Genomic DNA, 17,146 nt, shown 5'->3' on the forward strand with positions numbered 1-17,146 from the left:
ATTCAAAAGGTGCGTTCGACTTCATGCAGCGCCGGCCGGCCTCAGTCGGCTGACTTGAAGCTTAGAATACCATTGGCTGCTTTAACCCTTGTGTTATCTTCGGGTCATTCTGACCCATCAGTCATTGTGACCCACCGTCGTATTGCGACAAATTTACCTCATACAAAAACAAAGTGAAGCATTTTCTTTTAACTGTCGGGCTGTCTCAGACCCCCCACATTGGAATGGTTAAAAGAAAATTATTTGTATTTGTTTTTGTATTGGGTAAAATTGGGTAAACACAACGATGGTTCGTTATGAACCTTTGGGTCATGTGACCCGAAGGCAGCACGAGGGTTAAGTCAGCCGGGCTGCAGGCGGCTGTCGGCACCGCGCTGCATGAAGTCGAATACATTTACATTTAGTCATTTAGCAGACGCTCATATCCAGAGCGACTTACAGTAAGTACAGGGACATTCACCCGAGGCAAGTAGGGTAAAGTGCCTTGCCCAAGGACACAACGTCATTTGGCACGGCCGGGAATACACCTATTATTTGCAACCCCCTTGAATACATACAAATTACATTTGGTGTATTAAAAAAGATTGTTCACAACACTACATGGTCAATAACCTTTTTGTATTTGCTAAATAGTTCATTCATAAATGCAGATTTTTTAAGACCCCTCGATCCTTTCATTCATGAACTGAAAGCTTTTGCTATTTCTGTTTGAATCCTCTCTCAAATGAAAAAGCTTTCTTCGATTAACTATGTACCCTAGCTCCTTGCTACCCCTTGCAACAACCTACTTTGCTATAGCAAAGTAGTTTGTTGAAAACATTTAGAAGCCTATATGCTACTACATTTTTTCGTACCTCGATTTGAGACTTCACTGCTGCTACTTATTGTAATTTGCAACAATGTCTCCCTTTTGAGAGTTGTTAATTGTTAATATTGTTTGAACATTCCCTATTTTGTATGTAAATGTGTAAAAATTTAAAAAAAAAATGTTATTTGCCTACATTTCCCGTGCTAGTACAGCTGACGTAAGTTACGTCATTGATATGCGACAGTCATTCGGCGTAGCAATGGCGAGTGGCAAAAGGAGTGCGCTTCTCTCTTCTTTGGCTGAGTATGGGGAATCAGAGCCTGATTCCGACCAAGAACCAGATCAGATAGGTATATAATGGTTTTAGTTATTGTAATTGTCTGAACTGTTTTGCTCCACATTACATCCACATTGTTAACCGGAACTAGCTACAATTGCTAAAAAGCGCCTGACGTCGGTACAACACCAGTGCACTGATATGAAGAGCTAACTAACTTTAACTAACTATGATCACTATTGTCACAATTCCTCGTTAAAACACAATCAAACCAAACTTAGTAACTAAACATAAAATACCAATGCATCAGCCTTCGATTTAGATAGCGAACTAAGTTTGGTTTTCATTGTGTATCTGGCACAAGCTTGCTGTCTACATGTGCGTCTTGTAGCCTACTACAGCCTACAACTAGTAGGCTACAAGACGTCTTGTAGCGTATAACGGTATTGCTTAGCAGCGTCAGCTGTTGACCGATGCTTTGCTCTCTCTCCTCAGAGGCTCGTGGAGTGGGTCTCGTGTCGGCAAGCTACGGTGAAGATGACGTGAGCCGGGTAGAAGACCCCGAAGATAAGGGATCGCTAGACGAGGATAGTGGGGAGAGCTCCCGCAATTCGGTCAGTCTGAAAGTTCTCGGTGTATTATTGTTTGTACTAGATGTAGGTGGTAAACCATACTAACGCTGGACGTTTCAATTGTAAGTCTGTATTTAGTGTAATTGGTTAAAGTTGTCTAAAACCAATATTAGTGTAGCCTACTCTCAATCCTTATCTTTCTGTTGGTTTAAGAAGCAGATCATTTCATTGTGGCTGAGGGAGAGGCGAGGGGGGATGGGGAGAGAGAGAGAGATTTACATTTAGTCATTTAGCAGACGCTCTTATCCAGAGCGACTTACAGTAAGTACAGGGACATTCCCCCGAGGCAAGTAGGGTGAAGTGCCTTGCCCAAGGACACAACGTCAGTTGGCATGACCGGGACTCGAACTGGCAACCTTCGGATTACTAGCCCGATTCCCTCACCGCTCAGCCAACAGACTCCAGAGATGGAGGGAGAGATACAAATCTGTTATTTGATGCGATTGATGAGATGTGTGTGACCTAAGACTTAGGCCAAATCCCAATTTTCTGTCTAACCCCTTCCCCTTAGTTTTCCGCATTCATGTGAGAGGCTGTCCCAATACTCGTTTTGATCGAGGGGTAGGGCTAAGGGGTAGGGGTACATAAAAACCACGTTTTTTCAGGAGCTTACTTGAAACCAAAGGGTATGTGAATACTGTGCAACCGGCAACAATGGCGGCCAGATCATAATGGCAGAGAGTCTCAGAAATGTAATATTTTCGGCTTAAATAATTGATTTAAAAATGACGACAGTCTTGTTTTGTGCTCTACACAGTCCTGTACATATGTATTTGCAACCATGTTCTTAATTGAAGTTGAAAAAAGACAGTTTTTTTTTTAAATCGCTGGTTTGCTTCACAGACGTTTCATTGCTGATTTGCGCAACAGTCCTGCATTTCTCTGACTAGCCTTGAATGGACTACAGTTTTAACTAAACTCCATTAGCAACGAATTTAGTTTGATATCAGTGCATAATGCTAGTTGCTTTGGAGACATCAATACGTGCTAGATGACGTGACTGTGGCGTCTCATTTCATAGGGGTATCTAACCCTTATCACTCCGTTTTAAGGGACAAGGGCTAGGGTTAAACTAAGGGGTAGGGGTAAGACAGAGAATTGGGATTTGGCTTAATACTATTGACCAAATGTACTTCTGAACTGTTCTGTTGAAGGAGTAATCTAGCCGCCTCTGGTGTGTGATATTTTGGCATAATTCAGTTTTTTTTTTTTGCGTGTGTAAATGCAGGCTTGTTCGTCAGAGCGACAGTTCAGTGACACTATTATTAAGCTTCTCCCAATTTAACCCTCTTTGAATGTTGATGTTAACCCTTTGCATTCTTTTCTTCATAGGAAGAGGAGGAATCTGACGAAGGGGGAGATCCAGATGACATTAAGGTATTTAACCCCCGCTATGTTTGTGGAGTGGTTTGGTCACGTTTGTTTTAGTGTAATCTAACTATACAAGCAGGAATCTGTGTGTGCGTCTTTGGCTCAATTATCTCGGCAACCTGCACCAATAACCACAGTCCACCAGCAATCTTTCCAAATCAAACCTTCTTTGTCACTGTCTCACACGGAACACACACAGGGGTACACGCACACAGGGGTACACGCACACAGGGGTACACGCACACAGGGGTACACGCACACAGGGGTACACGCACACAGGGGTACACGCACACAGGGGTACACGCACACAGGGGTACACGCACACAGGGGTACACGCACACAGGGGTACACGCACACAGGGGTACACGCACACAGGGGTACACGCACACAGGGGTACACGCACACAGGGGTACACGCACACAGGGGTACACGCACACAGGGGTACACGCACACAGGGGAATAAACACAAACCCACTTTTCCATGTCAGGTGAGTTTGCTGTCACAGCTGGATGTGTGTTGGGACACTAGATGGTGCTAATGGTCTTTGTGTGTCTTAAATCATGAAGATTATGAGGCTCAAAACCCCAGATGCTCTAGTGTTGTTCGGATTGTTGATAACCCTAATCCAACTGAAGGATTTGAAGTTGGAAGATTTATCTCTGTTTACATTGCAACCTGCCTGTACTTCACACTTTGGATTAGTTGAGTTTTGCTATCTCAGCCCCACCCTGTGTGTGAGACAGTGACAAAGACCGTTTGATTTGGAACGATTTTTCTGAGGAACAACAGAACACTTCCTGCTGTGGTGTTTGGTGCAGGTCAGAGAGGTTAGGTGCTACCAAAACAAACCCATTCCTGCCTCAGCATGTGTGTGTTTGCGCGCGTGTGAGAGGGATTGTGTGTGTGTGTGTGTGTGTGAGAGTGTGTGTTTGAGACGGTGTGCGTGCCTGTGTGTGCTCCCATGTCTTCTATTCCGGACCGTTCTCTGTGGCCTTGTAGTGTTGGGTCGTTACCAGTAGTTCAGACAGGCAGGTGAGGGCAGCTGAGAAACGGCTCATTGTCCTCATAGATCAGGCTTACTGCCAGTGCTGAGAACATCCCTGGAGCTTAATCTCTGCACCTCACCAAACCGTCACCGCCCCTGTTGCACAACCTCCAGCCTGATGCATCAGCAAATTAGAAAAGTGACGACTTTGATCGAGTATAATTGAATCAGTTGCTCAAGTCCTTTTTTAGAATTTGTGGCAGAACTCGTAAATGCCATCTGTGAGTTGAAGTCATAACACATAGAATTGGAGTCATGTTGATTTTATGTGGGGATGTATATGGCTCCCCTTATGTGGACTGTAGCAGGCAGGTGTATCACAGCTGGGAGGGTCAGATGGCACTTTTATTGATTCCTGCAGTGGCACCCTAGTGTAGTGTTCACCCCAGTATACTGACTGACTGACACAGACAGACAGAGAAAGACAGACAGACAGAGAGAAAGATGACAGACAGACAGAGGTGAGTTAAGGTGAGGTCTCCCTCTAAGCTCCATGCAGGAAGGCTCAGCTGCTCTGAGGATTCGTTTGAACTTCAGGGGATCTTACAGAAACAGGATTTGACGGAGGTCCTGTTTCTTTATGTACACACTGAAGTCCCACCCCCACCTCAGCCCTGAATTGGTTTGGTCCACACCCCTCCTCAAGACAATTCTTTCCTGTGTCCATGTAGTTGCTAGGTGACCGCGTGCCAGCTTTGTGTGTGTGTGTGTGTGTGTGATGCCATGCCAGTGAATAGGATCACTGTTCTGTGTTGGGCCCACTATTATGGTGAATACAGGCTGTATTACAGAGACATAACAGAAGACCCACCCCCCCAGTTTAGCTGGGTCCCTCACTGTCCCAACACTGATATTTACCAGTCTAGCTAACCCTTTTATAACAATAGTTATTTACCAGTCTCACTAACCCTTTTATAACACACTAGTTATTTACAAGTCTAGCTGGGGCTTAGGCCTTCTGACCCCAGCCTCATCTCTGACTTCGGCCTCACCCCTGACTCCAGCCTCTCCTGACCCCAGCCTCATCTCTGACCCTGACCCCGACCTCACCCCTGACTCCAGCCTCTCCTGACCCCAGCCTCATCTCTGACCCTGACCCCGACCTCACCCCTGACTCCAGCCTCTCCTGACCCCAGCCTCATCTCTGACCCTGACCCCAACCTCACCCCTGACTCCAGCCTCTCCTGACCCCAGCCTCATCTCTGACCCCGACCTCACCCCTGACTCCAGCCTCTCCTGACCCCAGCCTCATCTCTGACCCCGACCTCACCCCTGACTCCAGCCTCTCCTGACCCCAGCCTCATCCCTGACCCCGACCTCACCCCTAACTCCAGCCTCTCCTGACCCCAGCCTCATCCCTGACCCCGACCTCACCCCTAACTCCAGCCTCTCCTGACCCCAGCCTCATCCCTGACCCCGACCTCACCCCTGACTCCAGCCTCTCCGGACCCCAACCTCGCCTCACCCCTGACCCTAACCTCTCCTGACCCCAGCCTCACTTGACTTCAGCCTTTGATACTGAATCATATATTCACTGTCATTCTCTCCCTGTCTCTCTTTCACCCCCCCCCCCCCCTTTCCTTCTGTCTTCTCTCTCTCTCTTTTTGGTCTCTGTCTCTCTGTCCTCTGTCTCTCTGTCCTCTCTACTTTTCTTTCTGTCTCCTCTCTCTCTCTCTCTCTCTCTCTCTCTCTCTCTCTCTCTCTCTCTCTCTCTCTCTCTCTCTCTCTCTCTCTCTCTCTCTCTCTCTCTCTCTCTCTCTCTGGCTCTCTCTCTGGCTCTGTCTGTCTTACAGAAGATCTCAGAGGCAGAAAGGAGAGACCCCAACGAGCTGGTTGGTGAGTGTACAGCACACCCTGCACACACACAACACTCTCTCTCTCTCTCTCTCTCTCTCTCTTTCTCTCTCTCTCTCTCTCTCTCTCTCTCTCTCTCTCTCTCTCTCTCTCTCGTGCATGAGAGTATGTGTATGTAAGGAAAGTGTGTGTGTGTGTGTGTGTGATGGCCGTTCAGGATATGAGTGTAGCACCATCAGGAGCACAGGACAGGGAGTGGTCAGACGCACTCCTCCCTTTACAGTCATAAACATGAGAGAGAGTGGCTCACACTCTTACACACAGGTGTGTGACAGAGTGCCTGTCTGTCTCTGTGTGTGTGTCTGTCTCTGTGTGTGTGTTTACACACGTGTGTGTGTGTGTCCAGTCCTCAAGTACAACCCCGCAACCAGGTGCTGAAGATGACACCCCTTATGTCATCCAGCAGCCTTCCCCTGGTCATGTCCTCAGCCCGGAATCTTCCCTGAGCGCGTCTCATCTCTCACACACAGACGGACCCCAAGACAACACCCTTACAGTACATTCATTTAGCAGATGCTGTTTTCCAGTGTGGGGCCTGGTCAGTTAATGCATGGCAGGGGCGGTCTGGACAAAGATAGTGTGACAGCAACAGAAGCGGTACTGACTGAAGTCCAGTTAAGATAAGACAGACTTTATTGTCCCCAAAGGAAATGTGTCTGAGGGTGAAGCCAGCCAGTACTTGGCTGCCAGACTGTCCTCTATTGTTGTGCCAGAACAGTCCCTCTCTCTCTTCTGCTTCTCTTAACTGGTCTCTGACTCACAACCTGACTAGGCTTTTTCCTCTCTCGCTCGCTGTCTCGCTCTCTGTCTTGCTCTCTGTCTGTCTCTCTGTCTCGCTGTCTGTCTCTCTCTCTCTCGCTGTCTGTGTGTCTCTCTGTCTCCCTCTCTCTCGATGTCTGTCTGTGTGTCTCTCTTTCTCTGTCTGTCTGTCTCTGTGTGTCTGTGTCTGTCTGTGTCTCTGTCTGTGTCTCTCTCTGTCTCTGTGTCTCTCTCTGTCTCTGTGTGTCTCTCTGTGTGTGTGTCTCTCTCTCGCTCTGTGTCTCTCTCTCTGTGTCTCTCTTTCTCTCTGTGTGTCTCTCTCTCTGTGTCTGTCTCTCTCTGTCTGTCTGAAGCCAGAACTGTGGAATAAAGGTGTGTGTGAGAGGTAGTGGAACTGAGCCAAGCTGCTGGTGACTCATCTAACTTGCCTGGTCTGGTTATTCAGCGCTGGGGGCTGTGGTATTTGGTGTGCCGTGTTCAGTACATCTTTCAGTGTTGATGTGTGTAGACTACATTCTGCTCTGTGTGTGTGTGTGGTACCTGCTGTCTCATAGCTCTCTCCTCAGCAGTGAGGGATGGCTTAGGCAATCACCTTGACACAGGTGTGTGTGTGTAAGGGTGAGGTCACTCCAGGGCCACACCTTACCTGTCTGTACTGGAATGAGTGTGTGTGTGTGGGGGAGGTGGGGAGACTTGTGTGGGAGTGGGAGAGACTGTAGTGTGTGTTGGGTAGAGACTGGAGTGTGTAAGCACAGCTAATCTTCACATGCTGTACTAATGGTCTGGGTTCAAACTGTATTTGATGAGGGGATGTTTCGACATGTTAGGGTGCTTGGGCTTGTTAAGAGTCTCTCTCAACTGCCTGTCTGCAACTCCATAGAAGCCGTACGTGTGTTCACACACGCATTTGGAGAGAGCGTCAGTGTTGAGCGAGTCTGAAACGTCTGGCTGATTGATAATAGAGTGACAGAGGAATGTCTGGCCTTGGGTCAGAAAAACAGGAGGGAGGGAGAGAGAGAGAGAGGTAGCTAGGAAGGGACGGATGGAGAAGGAGGAGAAATGAGGGAAGGGTTGAGGGACAGAGAGAGAGACTCCCGTCTTTCACTCAAGCCCCAACAACAGACCCTCCCTGCCTGGGTGTGGTCCTGGAGGCGTCATACCACACTCAGCTCCCAACATGCTCTCTCTCTCTCACACACACACACACACACACGCTCAAGCACACATACTCACACGCATGCACTTTCACTCACACACACAAACAACAATCCAAAAAAAAGAAAGAGGAATGCCCCGTGATGTTTACCCAGCGCTCTCCAAACATGTTTCTCAGCTCCCAGACAGGAGTCCATCTTCTCCGCCCCTGAAAGGTGGACCGTATGTACACTGGGGGTGCTCAATTCCCACAGTACCTTAGCGGTTCGACCGTTTCACTGCAGATCCAGAAGTTGCGGGGTTCGAATCTTCCCCCCCCCTACCGCAACCGTGCACCACTTTTGAGAAAGGCGTCTCTGCTAAATGAAATGAAGATCCCTGTCCTTATCTTCAGATGAAGAGATTGCCTTGACGAGATGGTTTCCCCTGGCATATCCTATATCATGTTCTTGGCATGTATGGTTGTTTTGTGGTATGTTTACGTGCCAGGCTCATCCTGATTGGCTGCCTGTGTGTGTCTCCTGCAGCCCTGTTCTCGGAGAAGGTGAGGAACATGTGTCCTGATGAGATCAGGATTCCCCCGGAGCCCCCTGGACGCTGCTCCACCCATCTGCAGGTACACACACACACACAAGCTGCTCCAGATGTCTACTAAGACATCCAGGGCAGGTAAAAAGAGGACAGGAAGGTGCGTGTGCTTGAAAGCTTGTACATGTGTGTGTGTGTGCTGTCTAAGCTGTGGTTTCCTGAAAGTGAATGACCCCAGCTAGCAGCCTCTGGACAAGCCTCTCCGCCCAGCCCCAGGCGGGGGGAAGAGAGGAGGCCTGCAGACACAGGTCTCCCCTGTCACTCGGGACCTTCCAGAACCTTCCGGGCTGCTGGTGAACAGAACCTCTTTAAGCTGTCAGTCCAGGCTCTCCTGGGGGTGGGTGGGTGGGTGTATGCGTGTTCAGGTGAGGTGTGTGTGTGTGTTCAGGTGAGGGGTGTGTTCAGGTGAGGGGTATGTGTGTTCAGGTGAGGCGTATGTGTGTTCTGTGAGGTGTGTTCTGTTTCACAGACTAACACACACATATCACCACCGGCCCTAACCCTGCCCTCCTGCCAAGTGAATCACTGCATACTCACTTGCTGGATGGAGATTACACACACACACCAGGTGGCCCAGAAAACTCCACACACGCACACACACGTTTCACACACCTCCTCCCCAACATATCTGATCTGAGTTCAGTGTTAGATTTCATACTGGATACAGTAGGGTCCAGTAAGTCTGACACAACTAGTCGAGAGACACTGCTGTTTAGCACTTGTTTTAAAATGTTAAACTTTTTGGGGTTTCTTTTTTTTTCTCAAATGATAATATCTTAACAATCTGAGTGGAAAGTTGAATCTTGCTTGAATGACAGCGTACATGTATTCTACGAGTTTGTGGCGAACCTGATGACCCGTGTTATCTCAACACGATCTGACACTGCGCTTCTTGTCATTGCACATATTCCTTGGCTTTTTCCAGTCTTTCAAATCCCCTGTTAAATGTTCAATGTGGTCATAGACCTTTGGACTTATTCATTTAGCAGACGCTTTTATCCAAAGCGACTTCCAAGAGAGAGCTTTACAAAGTGCATAGGTCACTGATCATAACAACAAGATAGCCACAAAACATCGGGAGTAGCCAAAACATGAAGCACACATTGTGAACAACCAAAGTAAGTGCCAAAGGGAAGAACCATAAGAGCATGTAGTTAAACAAGTTACAATTAAACAACATGAACCGCTATAAGTGCAAGTGTACCTGTGGAAAAAAGCAAGCAACAATAATAAAAACAATATATCACAGCGAGTATAACAATTTTAATCAGTTACCACTAACCACAAGAGCAGCAAGTCTCTAAGCAAGAGTCATTGTGATCCTTGAGGAAACTAACATCGGGTTGAGCGAACCATTCCTAAGTACCGTTGTACTCCCGGAACAAGTGCGTCTTGAGCCTTTTCTTGAAGGTGGAGAGACAGTCAGTGTCTCTGATGGAGGTGGGGAGTTGATTCCACCACTGGGGGGCCAGACAGGAGAAGAGCTTGTGTTGGGACCGGGCGGTCTTGAGCGGTGGGACCACCAGGCGGTTGTCTGAAGAAGACCGTAGGTGACGGGTGGGGGTGTAAGGCTGGAGGAGAGACTTGATGTAGACGGGTGCAGTCCCGTTCACTGCTCGGAAGGCCAATACCAGGGTCTTGAATCTGATACGGGCCATGATAGGTAGCCAGTGGAGAGAGATGAGGAGCGGGGTAACATGGGAGCGTCTGGGTAGATTGTAGACCAGGCGGGCCGCTGCGTTCTGAATCCTCTGAAGAGGGCGGGTTGCACATGCTGGGAGACCAGCGAGCAGCGAGTTGCAATAGTCCAACTTGGAGAGGACAAGTGCTTGGACTAGCAGCTGGGTGGAGTGCTCAGACAGGTATCTCCTGATCTTCCGGATGTTGTAGAGGGTGAATCTACACGACCGGGAGACCGCAGCAATGTGGGCCGTGAGGGAGAGCTCGTCGTCCATGGTAACCCCAAGGTTCCTGGCAGAGGATGAAGGGGTCACCGTCGCAGATCCCAGGGTGATTGAGAGATCGTGGGATATGGAGGGTTTAGCCGGGATGATGAGAAGTTCTGTTTTGGCGAGGTTCAGCTGGAGGTGGTGCTCGGTCATCCAGGCAGAGATGTCTGTGAGGCAGGCCTCAATCCTAGCTGAGATCCCCGGATCGGTCGGGGGGAACGACAGGTACAGCTGCGTGTCGTCAGCACATGTACAGTATATCTACGTCCTGAGTCCCTGTCCAGCTGTATGATACACAAAGCTTCATTCCATGGTTATCCTAGCTACATTTCTCCAGCGTCCTTCTGTAATAAGACTTCCAGGTTAATTTGAGATTTTTTATGGTATGTATTATGATACATATTATGATATATTCAACTGAATATGGTTTCAACTGTCCAGTTCCCTCCATGGTCAATCATCATAGCTGTTGTTGTTTTTCAACAACATTCCAGTCCCCCAACTTACCCCCCCCCCTCCCTTTTTAGGAGCTAGTTAATCATGTTGCGTCCGCTGGCTCCGGCCAGCTCCCTGCGGCTCTGTAGAGCCTAGTTGTCAAATATTACCCTGAGGTATCAGAAACTGCAGAAACACAATGGCTCCATTCAGTCAGTCACAGACACGGTGCTGGTGTGAAGACGCCAGGCCCTGCCAAGTGGAACTGCTGTGCTATGTTATTAGCATGTGAGGAGATAGCTTGTTAGCATGTTACGGCTGAGGAACTTGCTTGTTAGCAAGCATGGTAAACGCAGAGGAGCCAACTTGTCAGCACGTTGTACCTGGGTGATGATTTGGCGTATTTATTGATCGGGTATATTTATGAACTGAGTCGAGTTTGTTTTGTTCCAAACAGGAGAAGATCCAAAAGCTGTATGAGAGGAAGCTACATGGGGACTTTGACACCAACAACCACATCCAAAAGAAGAAGGAGTTCAGGAACCCAAGGTGCACAAACGCGCCCAAGGCCCGAGCACACGCAGACACGAGGCCCAAGCACCCTACCATGTCTAAACATCCCCTGGTGTGCGTTTCTACGTGTGTGCGTGTCTGTTGCAGTATTTACGAGAAGCTAATCCAGTTCTGCAGCATCGACGAACTGGGAACCAACTACCCTAAAGACATGTTTGACCCTCACGGCTGGTCTGAGGACTCCTACTACGAAGCCCTAGGTAAGGCCTGCTGCGCGTGTTTGTGTGGGGGGCGATGGTCTTGTCTGTGCCGATGTGTGTGTGTGTGTGTGGTCAGGTCATGTGTCCTTATCTCTTCTGTCTGCAGCCAAAGCCCAGAAGGTCGAGATGGACAAACTGGAGAAGGCTAAGAAGGAGAGGACCAAGGTGAGGACGACCGGAGAAGTCAGTGTTGGTTTTGTTTTTTTATATCTAGAGTAATCCCATCTCCTTCCCTGTGTTCTCCAGTCTAGTAAACAGACCTTTCTAAGATTCCTTATACGTATCCCTGTCACATATTTGACGCACTTCACCACCACACCTTTAATTGTTGTGTGCTTTTCTGTCTGTGTGTGTGTGTGCATGCGTGCGTGCGAGGGGCAAGTTTACACCAGCATCTGGTTTCTTGTAGTTCATGCCCAGCACACTGACACGTGCACACACACACATACTCTGACACGCACACACTGACACACACACACACACACACACACGATCAAAGCCAGAACAATCTTCAATCTCTCTCCAGTTGAGGGCAAGCCCAGTCTGCTCAGTGTGTGTGTGTGCTCTGCTACACAGGAAGTAAAAGGCCTTGGCAGGAACTGTGTGTGCCTCCACACAGATTCCTGTGACATGCCTCGTCAGAACAGCGCCTCCTCCCAACTCACACAAAACCATGACAACAACCGCCACGTTTGTCGCTGTGGTCGGTAACCATGCAACTGTTGCTAGGTTACAGAAGCTGTACTCAACTGTTTTCCTACTGTCTTGGTGATCTAATCCGATGAAATTGACTTTTGAGATGTTATTTGCTGTCATCATGGTTAGGATTCAGGGTGCCATGGCGATGCTGTCTGAGTAAAGGATTAACCTGTCTGTGTGTGTCTGCCTGTCTGTCTAGATCGAGTTTGTGACAGGCACTAAGAAGGGCACCAATCCTACCTGCGCAGCTGCCTCCACCACCAACACCACCACCACATCTACAGGTACCAGACACACACACACACATAACCACACATCTAGAAAGACCTAGGCTCAGGGTTAGATTTTATTAATGACATTTGTGTACAGTAACCTATTTCTCTCTTTATCGCTCTCCTATTTCCTCCATCTCATTTTCCACTCTCTCTTTCTCCCCAGCAGAAGCTCAGAAGAGGAAGAGTAAATGGGACTCTGCCGTGCCAGTGACCCTGGCACAGGCCCCTCTCCTCACTACCACGGCGACCCTGCCAGGGGTTGTCTCCGTGACGACCACCGCCAGCGGGACCAAGACCACTGTCATCTCTGCCGTGGGCACCATTCTGAAGAAAGCCAAGCAGTGAACATGAATGTGTGCGTGTCGCTTTCCAAAAGCGGTGAGTGTGAATGAATGACCTGAAAGGAAGAAGACCCCCACTTGACATATGCCCCCTTCAGCAAACCCATCTCCCTCAGTCCCACCTCCAGCTTCACTGCCTTCTATCTCTGGGATTGTATCTACGCCGTACGAGGGCTCGGCCCCAACTGGGATCCTGCTCCTCAGCAGCTTCTACTGAAGTTCAGCATGGTTCTCTGTGTTTATGTGTAGGAGTCTTTGTTGGCTGGTTAGCCTAAGCCAACAGTCCTGTCTGTGTCCTGTTGTTGTTTTTTTCCTGGATTCATCTGACATGAAATTATTCATTCTTTTTTTCTGTTGATAAGTCCAAAGCAAGGTATTTACGTCACGGTTCAGTTTGTTTGTTTTTAACGGCCTACTCCAAGACCTTCGGGATTTTATTTTTCACAGTTGTACATATACCGATGATGAGTAGGTGAATAAAAATAAGATGCCTTTTCCGAGACTTTTGCCTTTGATTTCTTTCCCTTAATGTTAAACAAGGGAGTATTTAAAGATGCTGTAAAGCAAATTCCATGATTTGCTTCTCCGTACATTATATACGTGTGAAATGAGTTGCTGAAAGCACGTGCAAAGCTCTAAAACTTTGTTGCCCCGAAATGTGGAGTTAGACCGTTGAACAGTTTCTCACCCGTTTTCAGCTCAGGTTTTGTATAGGCGGGGCAAAACCCAATCTATCTACGTCACAGCCACCTATCTACATCAGATCACAGACGGTTTATATAACCTGCATTCTGTTACTCAGCTAGTACGATGCAAAGACAAAGTAATTAACACATGAAACACTCAGAGCCTGCAGGTAGGTCTGTTCTGATATCTGCAATTGATTTAGCTAGTTGTTGCTGTTGATGAATTCGACGGGGCGGAGTTTTAGCTCCTTCAGGCGTCACGCCTCCCCAGTATCAAGCAGAGAAGACTGCTGATTTTCTCACGATTTCAAAGCCTAGTGTCTGTTTTTTTTTCCATTCGAATTTGGATGAGTAGTTAACAACACATTCTTCTGTGTTGTGATGAACTTAAAACATATTTTCAGTTCTGCTCTACAGCCACTTTAAAGTCACACAGTAATAATAGTGTGTTCATGTAGCAGACGCTTGTATCCCAAGCAACGTATGGGGGAGATTTGAACCTCCGACCTCCTGATCATCAGTCAAATTCTCTACCCATGGCTGGCTATTCAGGTCTCGTACAGCATGCATTGATGACTATTCTTCCCACAAGCACTCCACACATGCAGGGATATTAAGCCTGAGAAGAACGGGGGGGGGGGGTTGTTCTCTTCTTTAATACTGGGTTCTCCTCTTTGTGTCTGTGTTCTGTACCACGGAAATGAAAGGATACGTTGTGTTATTGTCAGCTCGTCTCTATTGACTGCAGGCAATGGCCTCGATCTGGAGGGAGGAATTTCCATCTCCTCCTTCCTCTACTCTCTTCTTCTCCTCTGTCCTTCTCTACTTTGTTTTCCTTTTTCTCTCGCTGTCTTTGTCTCTCGCTGTCTTCCCCCACCCCGTTCTCGCTCTCACTTTCTATCCCTCCGTATTATCTCCTCCCCTTTCCTCTCCCCCCCCCCCATCACTTTCTCTCCATCTGTGGAGGAATGCTTGTGGTTTCCAGGTGGGTGCGTGATTTACAGCCCCCGCTCACCTCCCCCCCCCCCCCCACATCTGAGATCCATCCGGCAGAACGATAAGAGCCTCGACTTTTGAAGCACCGCAGAGGTCAAAGGTCGGGCTGCGAGGAGGGCAGAGTGCATGCTGGCTCCAGAAACGCCAGAGATAGTGAGAGCTGCATAGACTCTACGCATGTCAGAGACCAAACTGAGGAATGTGGACACCTGATATTGTGATAGAAGCAGGTTATATAGGCCATCAGTGGATGAACAGAACAGTAGACACACATCAGAGGGGGGCTATCCTGCATGGATACCCGAGTGTAGTTTTCATTATACAGACATGTCTCACACACATTTAGAAAATGGCCAATTTAGCCTCCCCACCATCACCGCCACTTTTTTTTATTTAGAACATTTTATTTAACCATCCTAAGTTATTTAAAGATCGGTCCCAATCACCTTTGAAAACAAACCTTGGCCCCTGCATGTAGACATCAGTTTAGGGCGATCCCTGCTGCTGTTGTCTCTCCATGGTAAACGGTCCTAAGAGGCCAGCCTTGGAACGTTTTTATTTTCTCCAAGATTCAATGTTAGATAATACACTTTAAGACTCACATTCCTAAACACAAAGACAATCCGCTTGATATTTTACTTTTAAAGGTCGGATTAGTGTAAAGTTATCCAGTTTTCTCCTGTAGGCTGAACGTTTACGTTTCCAGGCCCGGTGGTAGGGGCTGTGTTTCCGCCCGATGTACCAGTGCAGGAGGGAGAAGGTTGATGTGTGGCCTGGAGGAGCTGAGTGTTTCTGATGCCGGCCTCTTACCTGAACATCTTATTCTTCGAGTAACAGGTGGGGCTCACCATGTCAGCTGAATTACCTAGCTATTTAGGAAAGTCTGGTGGAACAAAACGAATATCGGGAAACCGACCGCGCTTTAACAATCGAGGCGTTACACTGTAGGCATAATAGCCTATTCTTCAATGATTTATAGGTTACTATTTCAGAATGAAAACAGTTTACATAACCAGCCCTATATCTATAGACTACTATTTAGTCATGGTTTTTTTTGTTCATTTTTGTATGTTTTTATGGTGGTTTGTTTACTCTGAGAGACGAGGTGTTTTCAAGCATGATCCACTAACCCGGCAGCGCCAGGAATGCCAGGTCCTTATTGAAGACGTGTGTCTGATAGACGGTGGCAGAGGCACGCTAGGCTGCCGGTTTGGCACCGATAGGCCCACCCGCCTATTAAGATGATACTGGGCACAGAACCAGGGAGAGAGATAGGGTGAAAATGTGAGAGAAAGAAGTCAGAAAACTACAAACAGACCTTCAAGACTTATCGTTTCGGAATGTCATGACAGTTCTAAGCCGATGCCTGCACTCTGCTGATGTTCATGCGCACAATAATTTTTCTATCTGCTCCTTTGAACCACCCAACTTTAAGAAATGCTTTCCTTATCTGGAGCTGTGTGTTGGCGGATATTGTTATTAATGTTCAAAACAATAAAAACATATTTCTAAATGCGTAATGATTTTAAGTCTCTCTCTCTTTCGACTTGCCCCTCCCTTAGCCGAATTTGTGTTGCCTGCTGTTTTTTCCTCCCTCTCAACTTTCCCCGTCTCTCCCTTTCTTGACAGGCTAAAGACGGTTGTGCTCACAGTGATATATGTTCCTCCAGGCTATAGTTCTTGCAGAAAGACTTGACTGTAACTGTCGTACCAAAAAAACGCGCACGCACGCGCACATCGTCTAGGTGAGTCAGGGCACACCCAGTGTACTAACAGCAGGCCTATACGCTGTCTCAACAAAACTCAAATTCATCCTATGCCGGGCGTAACGGCTTGACTCAGCTTGGCCAAAATTGGCCCTGAACCATAAAATGTGCCTCTTTAGGCCAGTGTATTCCTTAAAATCGTCTGTAGTAGGCCTAGTGACGGATCTGGCCTGATACGTGAAATTGTTTTTTTTCTGAGAGGTGGGCAATAGAAGTCAAATTCTCTAACTTGTTTATTCTGTGCCCTTGTGAATAGGCGCTTCATGCCCTTCAAAATGTCCGGTCCCTCTCTTTAGGGAAGAAAGAAAGTCATGAGTTGTGTGCAGTGATCTAAGAGCGCACGCTTTTGTCATGTAAATTGGCCAGTTGGATAGTGGACTGCGACAGTCCAGACAGAAAGAGAGATGCAGACGGAAGGCGACACTGGTTACATTCTTACCAAAAAGTTGCATTTTGGCAACTAGAATTGAATAATTGATTAGGCGGGCAAGGTTTTTGGCTACCAGGCGACAAAAATTTCACTTGTTCTCATTATCCCGGCTATCACACTCCTAAAGTAAGTTATACATGTCTGTTTGTTAAAGTGTGCACACTTTTTAATGTGTTTTATGACTTGAGTCACAATATTGCCTTACCTCAGGTAAAACATTTTAAATAGACATGTTGGCACCGGCGGCCGACCGCGCAAGCAGGTCATTCCAAAACCCACGGGCATAGAATGAATCCGGATTTCGCA

The 17,146-nt window shown here is 47.7% G+C and overlaps 1 protein-coding gene across 6 annotated transcripts; it reads left to right on the forward strand.

The window, feature by feature from the left end:
• The first annotated feature begins 1,000 nt into the window (after positions 1-1,000).
• Positions 1,001-13,462, forward strand: sap30bp (SAP30 binding protein). Of its 6 annotated transcripts, none has more exons than XR_009931935.1 (11): positions 1,001-1,158; positions 1,581-1,699; positions 3,050-3,094; positions 5,928-5,970; positions 8,430-8,518; positions 11,332-11,423; positions 11,535-11,647; positions 11,754-11,812; positions 12,224-12,350; positions 12,546-12,630; positions 12,785-12,922. XR_009931935.1 is itself a non-coding variant. In XM_062475376.1 (10 exons), the coding sequence occupies exons 1-10, from the start codon at positions 1,044-1,046 to the stop codon at positions 12,964-12,966; spliced, it is 960 nt and encodes a 319-aa protein (XP_062331360.1). In that variant the 5' UTR covers positions 1,001-1,043; the 3' UTR covers positions 12,967-13,462. The 6 variants fall into 6 exon arrangements, 4 of the variants coding, with proteins under 4 accessions (XP_062331360.1, XP_062331361.1, XP_062331362.1 ...); XR_009931936.1 differs by having other exon boundaries at positions 12,788-12,922; XM_062475376.1 differs by lacking the exon at positions 12,224-12,350 and having other exon boundaries at positions 11,754-11,830; positions 12,785-13,462.
• Positions 13,463-17,146: the final 3,684 nt, after the last annotated feature.

The sequence above is a fragment of the Osmerus eperlanus genome, chromosome 12 (assembly GCF_963692335.1).
Source record: "Osmerus eperlanus chromosome 12, fOsmEpe2.1, whole genome shotgun sequence".
NCBI classification, from domain to species: domain Eukaryota; kingdom Metazoa; phylum Chordata; class Actinopteri; order Osmeriformes; family Osmeridae; genus Osmerus; species Osmerus eperlanus.